At 34.0% G+C, this 18,876-nt stretch overlaps 1 protein-coding gene across 1 annotated transcript; it reads right to left on the bottom strand.

The window, feature by feature from the left end:
* Window positions 1–4,791: 4,791 nt before the first annotated feature.
* LOC117317881 (phospholipid phosphatase 2-like) lies at window positions 4,792–16,743 on the bottom strand. Its single transcript, XM_033872849.1, has 6 exons — window positions 16,418–16,743; window positions 12,990–13,150; window positions 11,810–12,108; window positions 8,810–8,867; window positions 7,938–8,129; window positions 4,792–5,970 (listed from the first exon to the last, which is right to left on the bottom strand). The coding sequence occupies exons 1-6, from the start codon at window positions 16,530–16,532 to the stop codon at window positions 5,773–5,775; spliced, it is 1,023 nt and encodes a 340-aa protein (XP_033728740.1). The 5' UTR covers window positions 16,533–16,743; the 3' UTR covers window positions 4,792–5,772.
* Window positions 16,744–18,876: the final 2,133 nt, after the last annotated feature.

The following is an 18,876-nucleotide window of genomic DNA, read 5'->3' as shown; positions in this document are numbered from 1 at the left end:
GACAGGTTCCAGGAGTGGAAAGTTCACATGATTGGATAAATCCCAGGAGTGGACTGGTACAATGACGGGACAGGTCACGGGATTGGAAAGATCCGAGGAATTGACAGGTACCATGACTGGACAGGTCACAAGATTGGACAAGTCCCATGAGTGGGAAGGTCCCATGACTGGCTAGATCCCAGTAATGGAAAAGTCTCATTGCTTGACAGGTCCAAGGATAGGAAAGACACCAAGACACCAGGACTGGACAGGACTCGTTCCCATCCAGTCATAAACGAATCATTCCTATTTATCGTTATAATTTTTGTTATAGTGGGTTTTTTTTACTTTGTCATAATCTGCGGACAGTTCTTATAGTTGGACAGATCACAGAAGTGGAATCATAGATGACTGGTCAGGTTAGAGGAGTCGAAAGGTCCCATGGCCGGACAGGTTTGCAGACTGGTAAGGTCCAAAGAGAGGAGAGGTCGCACGACTGGACAGGTCGTCTGAGTGGAAAGATCCCATGACTGGACAGATCGTCTAAGTGGAAAAGTCCGATGATTGGACAAGTTCCAGGAGTGGACTGGTACAATGACGGGACAGGTCACGGGATTGGAAAGATCCGAGGAATTGACAGGTACCATGGCCGGACAGGTCACAAGATTGGACAAGTCCCATGAGTGGGAATGTCCCATGACTGGCTAGATCCCAGTAATGGAAAAGTCTCTTTGCTTGACAGGTCCCAGGATAGGAAAGACACCATGATTGGACAGGACCCGTTCCCATCCAGTCGTAAACCAACAATTCCTATTTATCTTTATAATTTGTGTAATAGTGTTTTTACAAAACACTTGTCAAAATCACATGAAAAGATGTGTGTGTATCATTTGACAAAAATATGGTGCCACACACATCGGATATAAAACGTCCACGTGGAGTATTCATAGCTATAAGTGAAAGTTCATGTTAGTTTTATATGTCTACATGTTGACATCGAAATAATTAAAAAGCATCTGTCAAATTCATTAAATATTTAATATTAAACGGTCCCCTTTCTCGATGACTCATTTGGTAACAGCTGACTTGACTGTTTATCGTCCGCCCAGGCGAGGAAGGTAAAGAACTTTGGTCTTTATCGAGATAAGTCTCATGACTGGACAGATTCTATGACTGGACAGATTCTATGACTGGACAGATTCAATGACTTGACAGATTCTACGACTGGACAGGTATATGACTGGACAGATTCTACGACTGGACAGATTCTATGACTGGACAGATTCTATGACTGGACAGATTCAATGACTTGACAGATTCTACGACTGGACAGGTATATGACTGGACAGATTCTACGACTGGACAGATTCTATGACTGGACAGATTCAATGACTTGACAGATTCTACGACTGGACAGGTATATGACTGGACAGATTCTACGACTGGACAGATTCTATGACTGGACAGATTCTATGACTGGACAGATTATACGACTGGGCAGATTCTATGACTGGACAGATTATATGACTGGACAGGTATATGACTGGACAGATTTCATGACTAGACATATCTCATGACTGGACAGATTCCGTGACTGGGCAGGTCTATGACTGGACAGATTCTATGACTGGACAGATTCAATGACTTGACAGATTCTACGACTGGACAGGTATATGACTGGACAGATTCTACGACTGGACAGATTCTATGACTGGACAGATTATACGACTGGGCAGATTCTATGACTGGACAGATTATATGACTGGACAGGTATATGACTGGACAGATTTCATGACTAGACATATCTCATGACTGGACAGATTCCGTGACTGGGCAGGTCTATGACTGGACAGATTTAATTTTTGTTGTCAAGGATCAATGTAAATAAGCATTTCAATTTGAATGAGCCTTAGTGTTTGATTGTTGAATCTTTCAAAAATTTGGCATTGGCAAAAATTCAACTTTTTTTGTCACCAGAAACATTGACAATTAACTTTTCAATTCGAATTAGCATTGGTGGATGTTTTCTTAAGTTCCAAACGTCTGGCTCCGACATGCGGTGATGACTCAATGGGGCCATACTTTCGGCGTTGATAATAATTGAGTTTTGCCGATATCAATTTTCCTTGTCCAGGATCAAGGTGAATAGCCACCAATTTGAATGAGACTTTGTGGTTACATTACAGGCACAATTATGTTATTAAGAAACCTTTCAAATGATTGGCACCGGCACTTGGTCTTGTCTCTATGTGACCTTACACTCGGAAGTTGAAGAAAAAAATAAGTAAGAAAAACATCTTTGCGTGTATCATTATTTACATCATAAACTTGTTATTTGTTCAGAATTAAATTTTAGGGTTGAATATACATATACAATGTATACATATAGGATAAAGCCTACACTGAAACAGGAATATAGATTACCTTTTGTTCTAAAAACCTGTTAGACTCGAGAGGGATAGAAGATAGGTGAAATAAGCAAACATTTTATAAAATGGATACAAATTACAAAAATTTAAACAAGTAGAATTTTATTCCCATTTATTTCCATTCAAAACTTTCCAGAATGAATTCTCCCTTTGTTGTTGCTGTAACTAAATTAATCATTTCAGTTATATTGAGATAACTGTGAGAACATCTGGTCTTATAGATGTAGTGCTTAATGACAATATCAACTTCATTATAAATTTTACAGTACATATTCTTCATGACCAGACCTCTATCAGAAATGATTCTTTGTTTATACATGTGGTGATAGGGAGGACTTCTTAAAGTGTTTCTAAACTCTTATAAACAATATAAGTGATAGTTTCTATCTCTGATTTACAGAATGTACATAGTGAACAAATACTAATGTCTGTTTAAAAAAGGGGGAATTTGTTGTCATAATATTGTATTCAATTCTGTATAGTGAATCAATGTAATAAGTTTTTGAATTATTTGTTATTTTCAAAGAAAAATATACATGTCCGTGTTGGTTCTGCAAAATCAAACTGCTCATCCCACGTTTTCCTACCTGTTGCAATTTCATCATTTTATAAATAAATTATATATTATATAAAATAATTGAGCGTTAAAAACAAAAACAAAAACAAAAAAAACTATATTGAGAGGAATGTTAGCGAGTAGTAGTTCCGTGTCTTATATTTTTTATGTCTATATTTAAGTCTATGTTTTTTCCTTTTTCTTTTCTTTTTCATTTATTTATGACATAATTTTAGTAAGACAAACACTCCGCCAGACTAGATTATGTAGTTCTTAATAACACTACATTGAAATGTCATTATGTCGGTAGAATAATAATATAAACAAAAAATATACAAAAAAGAAAAAAAAAAGAAAAAAATAAAGTCAGCGATGTAGGTATGTATTATAATGCTTATTTTAGGTGTGTAGACACTGCTGTATTGTGTGTCAAAATGTATTTTATTTTTGATGAAATTTTAGATATCAAAAGTTAGTGAGCTTTTAACTAAAATTTGATATGATTTCTAAACTGTTCAAATTAAGGTATAATTCAAGGCATTTAGATTTGTAAATATATTGTTTTGTAATCAGTAATATTAGGTTATCTAAGTTGAACTTTGTAAATGCATTAAATAACAAGCACATGGAACAGGAGGCCTATTACTAGTCCTGTTTTAAGAACATAGTGCTAGTAAATGCTTTAGGTAAAAGTAGAAGGAAAACAAAAACAAAAAATATGTACGAGAAGCAGAGTCCAATTGGATTATCTTATGCGATAGGAGAATTGTGCAATCAAATGACAGTACAAAAGTCACACTAGTTATTAGCATTTATCAAAACAAACTGGGAGATGTATACAGCAGAGTCAGATCCATACAGCTGTTTGTACATTTAAATATGTGTCAGTGATGCTAAGGGAGGCAGCAACAAACGAAAAACAGGCAAAAAGAATTACTAAAGTTTGTGCAGTTGAAAGTGACAGGTCATTCTAGTACATCATATATAATAATGGAGAGCTATACATCGAAATTGTTAGACATTAATGTATCTATACAGGTTATGGTCTGTATGAAATGTTCAATATGCATATTATCTACGTATGTATGGTATCTATGAAATCTATGACATTAATGAAGTTTTGAGTATTTTGTGTATGAAATGCTCAATATAATATTCTATATAGATGTATGGTGTCTGTGAAATATAAATTATGAAAGTCTTTGTTTAGGAAACAATAAATATGTATGCTCAATACAGATGTGTTGTGTGTATTGAATAGCATATGTGTATGACATGTGAATGTATTTGAAAACTGAATAAGAATATAAGTTAAACAAAAAGAACGTTAATTACATTTGTATGTTCTGATTCATGACACTTTTCACATGAATTTAAACGTGACAAACCCGTTACAAAAAAAATCAGGATGACAAATTAAATATTTTCAGTTTGATTGTATACTTTATTGGAAGAATAATAAAAAATCATCACAACTCGCGAGTAAATGACAATGCATTAATGGGGTAGTACGTACCCTCTATTCATAAAGTGTACCCTATCTTTAAACAGTAAGTCAGTACTGGAGAGCAAATTTGCAGCAAATTGTCAATTCAATGATTAAGTTCTTTTGGTATTTGTACAGAGTGTATAGCATAATCTGTGTTTTCATGTACTGTTTGTTTCACATGACCTCCGAAAGCAATTTTGGGAAAAAATAATATATGGAATATGTATACTGTACATCTTCGCCGCCTTCGGGACACCATTTCCTTCAGTTGGCAACGCTTTCCATGAAACAGTCAGTTTTGTTTTGGCAATTTCTAATAGAAATAAAAAGGCTGATTCTTCCTCGAAATACATTTATTTCATTCATCTCTTTTATTACGAGTACAATATTAATTACAGAAACTTGCAATTAGATTTTTGGTCAAATTCAATTATTCAACATGTCATACAATAAAATGTGTCACGATGTTTAATCAATAGGAGTTGTGTCCCTTGTCATTCTGTATACCTGTTGAGTTCATAATCAGGTTGGCTTTGATTAAAATTGAACAATAAATAATAATTATTTTCGGGGTTTTGACAAAAACAGCAAAAATGATTACGTCATCTTCCAAGCTATATATTGGACATAAAGATTTGTGTGTCGCCATCAACGTGTGAGACTTGTGTTGAAAAGGTAATCTTCGGTATAATGGGAGACAACTCGGTTGAGATGAGAAGACACAACATCAAATGATGTCATAATAATATATATATATATATAAATATTTTGACAACTATGATTAATTCCATTTACTAATTTTCTGTAAATTATAGTTGAAATATATGTCATGTATGATGCATAATATAATTATAAAATCACAAACATGTCATGTAAATGACGTTAAAAACTTCAAATAAAGTGTAAACATAAACAAATTATATCAAACAAAACGTGATAATTTAAAGCACATTTAAATAACTTTATATTAAAGCAATGATAACATATGAGTAGATTAATCGATCTGGTAAATTCAATAAACTGCTATATGGAAGTGTACACATGTATTGTATTTCGCTGATTCACTTGATATTCAAATATCACAACCGTTTTGGTGACCGTCGTCAAGGAAATGTTTCCAAATATCACTTATTATGCTGATAACAAACACACCAGTATGTTCATCACACACTTTACAACCCACTGTTATCATTAGGCAGTTTATTCGTTCTCGTTCTCGTTCAAAAATATGCATCAACTAATACAAAACTGACCAGAAAATACATTTATATCACATAAGATATCACAATGATTTAAATGTCGGTTATGAGATTACTCTACTACATTGGGGATGATGGAACATTGAAGACTGCACTTTCCTCACCAGAGGTGTTGATTGAATAGGTAGATTGCAATATTGGATTCTGTGAGCCATTAGTATTGCCTGGACGTATCCTGAAAGACTCGGGCCTTACTGGTAATTCTTCAGATATCGTTGCACTTATCTCCAACATCGCATCTCTCGACCAGACGAAAATCTTAAATAAAACGAATGTCATTTTAACTTAGATAAAATCCTCCTAATTATTTGTCAAGCCAAGCTATCATTTATCCATGGAGCAATATTGATCCAATTATATTATCAACCAAATTATACAAGATATCTTACATAAATATATATAAATGTATAAATATACTGTATAAGGTATCGTATATGCTTTTCTTTATAAGACATATGATAAAGTATGTAAGAAATCTTATAAAATATTAAATGAGATATCTTATATATCATGCAAGATATTTCCCAAACTTCAAAGAAATAATATATCTTATGAAAATTGCTTATATATTTTGGTTAAATTGGATCAAAATTACTGCATGAATAAATGAAACCTTGGCTTGCCAAATAATGACACCAGTGAATGAATGAATGTGAATTTTTAAAGTGGCAACTACGTTCTGGACCATTCTCTTAGGTTCGTAATGAAAATATGATAAAAGTTATGTAACACAACCAATATGATGTTTAAGAGAGTGACCTTTCGATGACTACATCGTTGCCTTCATCAGACTAATCATAGCGACAAATATAAGGGAACAACCAACCAATTGAAAAAAAATATTTTTGAAACAGCCCCTGTGTAAGTTGAGCCAAGGATAAAATGTCTGGCAGCCACTGATTAGCCAGTATGTTATGAAGTGAGAAAATAGATATGTAGCCTGATAGTTAACTATCAATAAGAAATATCGATATAAATTTCGTAAGTCCGATTGATTTTTTTCCAAAAGTTCAGGTGATAATAATTAACAGGTAAACATTTAAGATTTTTGAGAATTTTTACTGCGAAATTCACCCATTTTCAAAATGGCTACACTGGAGAAAATTTGAGCTGAAGGACCCAACTTGTTTTTTGATTATGTGTTATATCAGACCCTAAACTTTTGTTATAAACCATAATTGTCATATCGAATTCAAGAATTTGAATGAAATACTCCAAAACGTTAACACTAAAGTCTATGGGAAAACAATTGGTTGGTCCCTATAACCGTAGCCTCAAGTACAATATTTTGGATCTTCTTTCCAACTAAAGGGGAAAGTTTTATGATTGACATCATCATCAGCATCTCATTTGAAAAACGATATGAAGTCAGACGTGTTAGATACTTAATGATATGCCTATGGTTTCCTTTGTCACCACCCTAGCTCTCATTAGAGATTGTAATTTAACCCGGAGTTGACCTAGATTGGTATGGCGGGTATCTCAACATACTCCTCCGGAGCACCTCGTCATATTCTCCTATTATTGATTATAAATGCCTTATTATGTCGGTATTCTATGTCGTTCAACTACCTTATTTGGTAAACTTTCGTTTTGTCCTATTTATCTAGCGACCGTTCAAACAAGGCTGGCAATGGGGTTGGCTACTAGACAGTGACATCCAAATTATCTCAAATTGGTTATCACAGGTCTTTGCTTGACGTTCATATTTAAAGTTAGACGTAACGACTGATAACCCTATATTAAGCTATGTAATTTGATTGGGTGGATGGCATCCCCCCCCCCCCCCCCGTCCATGTCTGTCACTTCAGTGTGTCTGCACTATAAATAAGCAGACCATAGTCTTTTGTCAATGGACACCATCTTCACCTAGTCTTAAAGTTAGTAAGGACGTAAGATCCCAAACAAACGAGGAAACAATCACAAATATCATGTGTGAAGCAAAGCAAAGCTCTGGCATCTATATCGACCATAGACACCAAAAAAAGACAGTTTAATCCTTAAATACAAACTACTCATAAAAGCAAAAAGAAAACCAAAATATCCGTGGACACTGTCTGGCTATAAACAAACTAACAAACAAGCGTCGTAACAATCAAAATGTCTAAGTAATGAAATCAGCAGTAAGGTATGTGGATGTCCATAGTCAATGTTAGGATTTAACAAACATTAAAAATAGGAAATCATTGTTTATGGAAGCACTTAATTTATCTTCATATAATTACCGTTATTAAACAGAGGACTAGTCCGACCACAGCGCCACCTATAACGTCTGTTGGATGATGTTTGTTGTCTTGTATCCGTGTCAAACAGATGTAGAGGGCGGCGATTACCAGAAGGGTCTGAACTGTTGGTGCGACCATCCGGAAGTACAGTCGCCATTTTAACTGCTGCCGGAGCCGGATATCCATGAAAATCTACGGGAAAATACGAAACAATGATTCATACTCAATCCTAAGCTTCTAATTGAATACTTAATATACTAACAATTTTATTTTTTCAAATTAATCAGCTCATTATCATAGTAACAATTACATGTATTTGAAAAAGTGCGTTTTGTTTAATAGTCAAATATAACGGACAGATGTAAGCTATCAAAAAGAGGTTTGGGTGGAGGGATACACGTACCCATTTATATCAAGCTATTGACAGAGAGATTAGTGACAAAACAAAGCCATGAAATGACAATTATTTCGTTTCCTTTTCAAAACACATTATTTTTTTGTTCATCTCTGATTCGTCCTCCATTTTATTTTCCTGATTTAAGGTAAATAGTAAACATATGCATTATCTTCCTCGAAGCATGACTTATTCACGATATTAATCTAATATATTATACTAAAAGCATACGCAGATCAGTTCTGGTCCCAGTCTCATTAATATTCTTTACCAAAGAAAAACAGTATTCACGTAAAACGTTCAATGTGGACGCTTTATATAAGGATTGCTATAATGTACAAACTTACATTGTCCTGTCTAATGTTTTCTTGTGGAAAATTGAAAGCTTAGATGTTTTCTTAATTTAAGGAACGTTGATGAAGGTAACGCCTGATAGTGTCCGGTATTGACCATTCCATGCACTATACATTCAACTTACCGCCACGTACGTGAAAGCATATACAACGCTCGACGAGTGCCCGGAAGGAAATGATTGTCTGCAAAAATAAAACACAAATTTATGTACGCCCTGTACAAATGACAAATGATGGAAGTCCTGTACAAAAGGCAGACAAATGTATGCAAACCTTGTACAAAAGAGAGACACATAATTTATGTAGACTTTGTACAAAAGGCAGACAGATTCATCTAAACCTTGTACAAAGGGCATCAAAATATATGTAAACCTTGTACAAAAGGCAGACAAATGTATGTAAATCTTGTACAAAAGACAGACACATACTTTATGTAAACCTTGTACAAAAGGCAGACAGATTCATGTAAACCTTGTACAAAAGGCAGACAAATGTATGTAAATCTTGTACAAAAGACAGACACATACTTTATGTAAACATTGTACAAAAGGCATACAAATTCATGTAAACCTTGTACAAAGGGCATACAAATATATGTAAACCTTGTACAAAAGGCAGACACATGTATGTACGCCCTGTACAAATGACAAATGATGGAAGTCCTGTACAAAAGGCAGACAAATGGAGAGCACTGAAGTCATGAATTCATTAATAAACATTAATCAAAAACAAAATGAATGCTTTCGTATTCTTAACTAAGCACTTTTACCTACGTACTTCTTTAACTTTGAACATCTTTAACTATGTATGTATTTCTTGAACTGTGTATGTACATTCTTGTCTTTGTGTGTACTTCCTTAACTGTGTATGTAATTATCTAAACAGCTTTCTACTTCTTTCATTGTGTACTTCCTTATCTGTGTACTTCTTTAACTGTATACTTTTTTTTAACTATTTACTTCATTAACTGTGAAATTCGTTAACTGTGTACGTTTTTATTTATGTACTTCTATAACTGTGTACTTCTATAAACTGTGTACTTCTTCAACTGTGTACTTCTATAAACTGTGTACTTCTATAAACTGTGTACTTCTATAAACTGTGTACTTCTATAAACTGTGTACTTCTTCAACTGTGTACTTCTATAAACTGTGTACTTCTATAAACTGTGTACTTCTTCAACTGTGTACTTCTATAAACTGTGTACTTCTATAAACTGTGTACTTCTATAAACTGTGTACTTTCATAAACTGTGTACTTCTATAAACTGTGTACTTCTTCAACTGTGTACTTCTATAAACTGTGTACTTCTATAAACTGTGTACTTCTTCAACTGTGTACTTCTATAAACTGTGTACTTCTATAAACTGTGTACTTCTATAAACTGTGTACTTCTATAAACTGTGTACTTCTATTAACTGTGTACTTCTTCAACTGTGTACTTCTATAAACTGTGTACTTCTATTAACTGTGTACTTCTATAACTGTGTACTTCTATAAACTGTGTACTTCTATAAACTGTGTACTTCTATAAACTGTGTACTTCTTCAACTATGTACTTCTATAAACTGTGTACTTCTATTAACTGTGTACTTCTATTAACTGTGTACTTCTATAAACTGTGTACTTCTATTAACTGTGTACTTCTATAAACTGTGTACGTTTTTATATATGTACTTCTTTTACTGTGTAACTTTGTACTTCTTTAACTATGTACGTCTTTAACTGTGTACCTTTTTAACTATGTACTTCTTTAACTGTGTACTTCTTTCATTGTGTACTTCTTAAACTGTGTACTTCTTTTACTGTAGACTTCTTTAACTGTATACCTCTTTAACTGTATACGTCTATTTAAGCATTGAACTATTACCAAATGATAGTATACAGTCGGTATGAATACAATTTGGGTGACAGATAAATAGAATGTCGCCCGTTAGCAGTTCAATACTTTTACTATTTACATTCATTTTTTTATTTCCTGTAGCTTAAGACGCGTTTAAATGTGCCGCTCCCCCTATCACTGACGTCATAAAGTTCAAATACCGGAACAACCGAAATTTCCAGAAGGAATAATATAGTCCCTCATGTCGTTATTAATAGCAATCGCATAAAATGGTTTTTGAACAGATATTAGGCGTTATATTATATTTCATATACGTTTGTAGATATCGTCAAATTGTTAACAATTGCATAAATTCTGATAGTTTAAAAATATAGCCGTTTTTCGGCGCAATGATATACGGTTAAGATTTAGAAGTGGTGCGGCGTTGAACAGGTATTGCAACAGGACAGACTCGATTCCTCGGAAACACTTATGTTTCTATCAACTGGATTTACGTTAATTTTGGAGAAATATTAGCTCTTAAATTCTAAATGAAAGTTGTCTTGACAGTAGGTGAAAACAATCCCAAGGATATTTCTGTCGAATCCGATTCCAGTCTAACCGGTCACATCGGTGTCACTAACTTACCGACGATGTTCAACTTCACAGGGGCTCGATTTTTGGATTAAGGTAGGCCTTTGACATCAGTGAATAACCACATAAATATAATTCAGTATGCATACACAACCGGAAACCATATCGATACTGCCGATTTTTCACAATATTTTTTTAATAAATGCTTTTAATGTTGTCGTGTTAAGCATTTCTAAAAATTCGGCAACGAGCCCCTGTGTGTGTGACGACATTGACAATTTTATTACTTCGTAGATCAAAAATAGCGCTTATACTAATTTTTTGTCGACTTCATTATTTTTATTATTAAATTACTCTCATAGCTCGTGTTGCTTTATTTTTTTGTGGTGGTTTATGTAGATAAATGCCAGTATTCGAAAGCTCTCTAGGCCGAATGTAACTGGCGGCCATTTTAACCTACAACACCTGAAGCTGTATTCCTACACTGACTGAATCACTGTAAATTGTAGTATACAGTCTCATGAATACAATTTGGTTTACTAACAACATTTAGGCAAATGCAACACAGAATGTTAATATAACCGTATACTTTTTTAACTGTGTACTTTTTAAACTATGTACCTCTTTAACTATGTACCTCTTTAACTATGTACTTCTTTAACCGAAAGTGGTTTAGTTTGACATTCCTTTTGAACATACATGTACTTACTTGGCATCGTCCACCGCGTCCGTGTCTTTATTTGTACAGACAAAGTCAGTAATATAGCCTCCTCCGACGTCACATCCGGTCGCATTATATTCTGGGATACACCATGCGAAGAAGTTTGGCCGAAGTCTTCCGGCAGAGAGTTTTACCATGGCAACAATGGATTGTGTCAAAGCAAGGCCCAGAATGTAAAACAGGATCAACGAGTACACAGACTTTAGTGCAGTTTTAATTATCTCCTTTACAGAGGTATTCTCATTGCGCAGGCGTGAGAAGACGTACAGTGGTTCAACAATGAGTACCTGTCCAACAGAAAATATACTAAAGACCATGGACCAAGTAAAACGTCATATCAATATGCTTGATATGACGTTAAACGTTAACAACAAAATTAAGATGTGTGGGCTGTGATTCGGATAATATGACTGTTCTTCATCTATTAAATTAAAGTCTAAACAAAGGTGTTATTTCAGTTAAACGTGAAAACAATCTAGGAAACATTATAATAAGTCAACATAAAAACAGCCTCTTCGAATACACAACACGAATTATCAAACAAACAGTCATTATTACGTTGCTGTATGTAATTGTTTTTATCGGGGCGTTCAAATTGCATTGTTTTCTACAACATGTGTTTTAGGTGTGAAGTCATGATTACACTAATCTGTCTAAATTCAGATTTGAAAAATCTAAAAGCTGTTGATCTGTATCAAAGGTGCTTGGGATATGTATTGCATGTGTGAACTCTATGGTCCTCGTATTACTATATCAAATAGAGTCGTAATACGAGGCTCATAGAGTACACTTATGCAATATATAATGTCTTACCCCAAGCACCCGTTATCTGTATGACAAGATTTTAGTAACTATGGCCATTGTTTTCATTCTAAACTATACATAAGTGTACCGATGTATTCTTATTTTCATACGTTTCATTTATTTGACGTTGTTTCGTCTTTTGCTCATTTTACTCACAATTTTGACTCATCATCATTTGGCCCTAATCGCCTTATAGTGTTGATGGGCCGTTGAGATTATCTAACTAACCATATTGAGTTATGCGCTAAGTTATGAGTACCCAAAAATTAAACGTTTATAATAACATTTGTTGTAGAAAAGAATTTTCAGAACAAGAACGACAAATAAGTATATCAGCTGTCCTGTCGTCCTTTGTAGTACGTACCACGATGGGGAATATGAAGATGGCTAGTAGGGCTGCTTGTGTCGTGCTGACGGTGTCGTCTTTATACGGGTACATGATACTCTGGTCATCGCAGAAAAACCCTCGCTCGTACGGCTTCAAGTCAAATTGGTTGGTTACAAACACCAGACTGACGACAAGCACTGTAAACAAAACAAACTTTCATTGATTGTAATAAACATACATTTTGCTATCTTATTGACAACGCTATGAACACACAGAAGACTACTGAATTGGAGGGGTGTGCTGAATTGGAGGGGTGTGCTGACTTCAATCACTTCCCTTCTAACTCTGTAATCTCTGTAACTCTCTAATATTGCCGCCAGATGGAAATCATTTGTCAATAATGAATTACCAAGTTTCATTTAGATGACTCGTTGAAATACCTCCGTGTGTTGTGATATGTTTAATATGGCCTATGATATATGACCTAACAACTAATGTTTACATTATACCAAAATTAATTAGAAGTTTTTTTTCGTTACAGATATATGGCGCATGGGATATATTCTATACAATTTGTTTGCCCCTTGAACATCTAGGGTCATTTTCTGGCGGGGTATCCTTGTAGTATAGTATGACAACTTCTCTGAACAACATACTGGGGGCCGTCTGATGTCACCCAGTGCAAAAAGGGTGAAGGGTCTTGCCCAAATACAGAACCATGTTAGCACAGACTGAAAAATTAAACATGTCAAATCATATATGATTAAATATTCTGTTGTTTTTTCAAGCATTTCTAATGGCTGGTTTGGTTATTGTGTTGAAGTTAATTTTCTACAGATGCAATATCAAAAGTTATATTACAGTGGCATACATTTACTCACAGTTTGATTCAAGTACAGTAGTACCCTTGATCATACTTATAAAGCTGTTTTGAATGATATTTAATCAAGTGTTATACAGAAACGATTCCATTTCTTTTCTATAAATATAACATGTAGACTTCCCTTTCTATTTATAGTACGTTTATAATTTCCGTTCTATAAATAGTACAAGTATGATCATGGGTGGATTTACCTGTCTGAAAGCTTACACAACAGAATCAATCAATATTTCAGAACACGTTAGGCTTAAAGGTGATCACTGTTTCTATATACAGTATAGTCTTGATATTTGTGGCTTTCCTGTGTAAATATATACGTTATGGAATAAACTACAGTGTATATTAATTAGTTACCTTACACTGTCTCTATATATAGTTTTGATATTTTTGGTTTTCCTATATAAATATATACGTTATGGAATAAACGATATTATTTAGTTACCTTACACTGTTTCTATATACAGTATAGTTTTAATATGTTTGGTGTCTATGTGTAAATATATACATTATATAATACACTATATTATTTATTCAGGATACGTTGGGCGTTATAAAGAGTTTACAAAAACGCATATTGAGACGTATTAATCAAATTACAACAATGAGACAAGCAATAGTATGATTATGGCTGTGAATAGCGAGAGGTGAGTGGCATAAGAAACTCTCAATTTGGTACAATACAGTAGTGGTGTAGATTTCTGTCATAGGATGAGTAATAAAATCCTTCGTCTCCTGGACGGTGACGTATTCCGTAGCCAGAGTTTCTTCTGACCCCGACACCATGTCTTGTGTTAGTGTGAAAAGAAACTCGGGCTACGTATTCCGGTGTCTTCTTTCCCTCTTATTTTTGTATTTTCCCCAAATAATGTCAACAGCTCACCAGTACAACAGTAGCAATATATGGATTTTCGGTATCACTGGAATTTTAGCAGATATATCTAAATGAAAAGTATACTGTAGTTTCTGATAGGTCTTGAACGTCCAAATCCAGACTAATGGATGAAAAAAACTACAGGAGATAACGGGTAATTACTTTATATTCTGAATAACGAAAATACATTAAACATACATGTATATCTCTTGTTAAAATACATAAAAAATATCCAATAAGAAATCTCAAACTGTGAAAATCACGTTGAAGAAATCATATATTGATTTCTACTCATAAAAAGTTACAAAAAATGAAAAAATGAAATATCTACTATGAAATATTTTCGTACAACTAGTTTATGTTAATGTACCGCTTTTAAAATAATTCTGTATATATATAGGTTAAGTCCTCAAGACTAGCGATAACACTTGCCCTACGTAATAAAATTCCTAACTGTTTCCATACCGATTTACTATTTGCTATATTCCCAACTAGGTCAAGACGCTAACATAACTTTGTGCGACACGACCACATAGAGAAGATATCAGGAACATTTCTAGCATTTCGTCCTGCAGGACATGCATTGCAAGTAGATTATATATTTCTGTGAAATAATCAATTAGGAACTATTAACTGCGACGGTTTACATGAGTTCAGAGGTAGTGTGAGAATGTATACGTTGATTGGTATAATACATGTGTAATAACTACACTGGAAGCTATTAATTGGGACAGTTTGTTTGATACCAGTGGTGTTGTAAGAATGTATACGTTAATTGGAAGGACAAATGCTTAATATGTCATTGGTTTTAAAGAGAAAAGCTCGAATACTTTGATCCCAATTCGACTGAATTAACTGAACACTGGTTTGTAATCATTTAATTATATAATTCATGATACACCTCTGTTGAGGGACGTGTTTTGTAATTTGCAATATCCTATAACTACACTCCCCGGTGTACTTCAACTGTAAGTCTACTCACATGCAGTTACGTAACATTCATAACATTTAAGAAATAGATAATAGGACCACCTCTATCTCTACTTGTGATACAATCCCAGAATCACGATCATTATCGATAAACATGTACAATGTATATGTGTCAGATCCTATCGTTTTTTTTCCAATGAGTGAAAAGATATAGGAATCTGAGTATTTTTTTCAAAATATATATATATGAATGATAATTCGAACGATATAAATATATATTTTTACTATTCGCCTGTAACCATCTGTCATACAAGTGATAAAATCCACAATAATTAAGTTTCCTCGTTTCAGTGAAAAAGTAAGTTTGAGTACCTTAGGCCAAGCCTAAAACGGCGGCTAAATCTGAGCTTTATAAATCAAGTGCACCTTACGTTATGGCAGAAAAGCGTATTTATCGTAAATGTTTGTTAAAAGCAAACAAACTTAACCTAGTTTATTATTTGCGAAAAGAAAGTATGTGTGTTTTTATGATAAGAACGAAAGATAGAGCAATGAACAATGAACTATTTCCATGAAGTAAAGAATAACACACTAACTCAACATACAGAGGTTCGTTAGAAATAATATGATAGATGGGATGGGTTGCCAATATATATAAACCAATAATACTTGTGTGACCTCGTATATCACATCATTTGTGAAGAACCTCTGTGCTCAACATATAGTGTAGGGTGACAATACCTTACACTTCAAGATAACTTCAAGATATTATATATTCCTTACCTATTAGAAAAGAGACGATGTCCACGATTAGCGCCGAACAGGATTGGAATATTGACATGGCATTACGTCTACTTTCATCCTGATTTGACCCAATGTTAAAATTGGTACCTGACATTTTGACGCTTTAAAATTCTGTCGAATTATTCCCAATATGTCCATATGAGACTTGCTGGTACAGTCAGGAATGAACAACTTCAAACTGATAATTATCGTCGTCTGAATTACATGTTGTACTTTTTCTATGTCTTAGACACATTTAACTACTATCCCACACGATAAACTGTACGATATCAGACTACCGGCACACCACGCTTTGAAGGCACACACATATATAGGCCAATGTGTTGTATACCTCAACCCACCCGTATGTACACATATATTATCGATCTACCTGTGGAAATCTTATGATAAAGATGTCTATAAATATACTTCACGAAACACCCATATATGGTCCTGTCGAAATAACAGCCATTAACCTGTAATTCATCAGATCGTGAGATATAGATTAGGAAGGTATGAGATACAATTAAGAGTTTAAATACCTTATTGCCTATCCGGGTAGATAGGTGAGTACGTGTATTTTACATACATGTATTGTGCCTGCACAAGGTGTGATGTTATCTACTAGTAAAAGGTATTGGTGACGGAAAACAAAGACATGAAGTTTTCTTTCGAATATATTTTATTATCATTGTGTTGACAGGTTTATATATTTTATATCACGTCATCAAATACCGGTAATTATTACGAAATAGGGATTTTACGTTTTTACGTCCATATAATGGTGGAATGAACGCCATTAAAGAGAAGAGTGATACAGAAAACCATCACAACGACAACCCAACTATATCAAACCCACAGGGGAATTATTATATGCTATAAAGTAGACCTGTACCCGAGAACAGTTGAATACGGGTGTGCAAGTTATTACAGACATAAATCTCAACGGTGACGTGTTATGACGCGTACGTGGTACGACATGTAGGCTTAGGTACATTATTTACATTGTAGATGTTAGGTCGTGACCAGGGTAAACACGAGGATCGTGCGTATAGACCACAATAATGACTGTACACAAATATGTCATCTTTATCGTTATATTTACAGTGACTGCATACAAGGAAACCCGTGTAGGACCAAGTAAATATTATAACGTGTTGTAGAAGAGCTACCCTTGTGATATTCTTTTTTTCTTCATTTTCTGTCTATTCTTTGTTGTGTTTTTCATACCAACTAGATACCCATCCATAGGCCATTTCATATCGCGAGAAGTATTGTGATAAATTTTAATTAAACTTTGATTCATGAGAAATTTAAAAAGAAAACAAAATCTAATATGATAATATTATAACATAATAAATGCATAGCACTGATCAAAATAACAAACTTGTTTTTATACAATAACGTTAAGAAAACCTATGAAGATTAAGTAACCTATTTTAGTGATTGAGACTGGTAGATATACAAAGATCTCTCGACAACTTCGATTATGTTAAAATTGTAACACACTAGAAGATGAGGTTCACTTTATTTTCCACTGCATTTACAACTCTTCCCCTAGAAAACAGGTTTTTTTTAAAGTATGAAATAAATACAAGTTTCCCCGATAAACAATATTATATATGCTATTGTCATCTAACTAACCACGGCTTTTGCGCCACATTAGCGTCTTCATTAAAAATTATTTTTTTGAACTGAGGAAATAAACTTACAATGTGCTTAAATATAGGAACTATGGAACCAAATGATTTCCCATCGACGATAGTGTTAACGTTTACCACAGTCCTGCTTAAATGGAGTATTCAACTCTGGTACACTAGCCATAATTTTGAAGAATGACATCTCACACATTCTACCAATTTGAACATTTTTTATATGGGTACCACCATCTTCTATTGAATTCAGCACCAAAAATACACCTAAATGTACAACAAAATACACACTTAATTAACTCCCCCTGACAAAAACAGACTGGAACAAAATTTATTTTGATTATATATTTTTAACATCTAAATATATTGCCCAGCCCACACATCAAATTTTGGAAATTTATCTCACCTGGATATCCAATCAGTAGGCCCGACACATTCACTTTCCTATTAAATCTTCTGCCCAAACGGGGAAAACCCACAATCTATTTTTGATTTGGTTCTGTGGTCCCTATATGTTCAATGATGTCTAATTTATATCCCTGATACATTGTATTTGTTTGTTTGTTTATTTGGTAACATTGTTTGCAGTTCGATTCATGATGTGTTCTAATTTGATGTAAAATGCAATAAAGTTGAATTTAAATGAAATCAATAAAATACATTTCTTCGCATCTTGTTCATGACTATAATTCAAAGGGACACACAATCTGTTGACAGTTATGAAATATCTTTGTCCGAATCTACTTCTACACGACAAGTTTGTTTCCATGTTTCTCGGGGGGAAATGGCGTCTGGGCCCCCTCACCA

Source organism: Pecten maximus, chromosome 19 (assembly GCF_902652985.1).
Source record: "Pecten maximus chromosome 19, xPecMax1.1, whole genome shotgun sequence".
NCBI lineage: Eukaryota > Metazoa > Mollusca > Bivalvia > Pectinida > Pectinidae > Pecten > Pecten maximus.
This window is presented reverse-complemented; position numbering and strand designations above follow the sequence as displayed.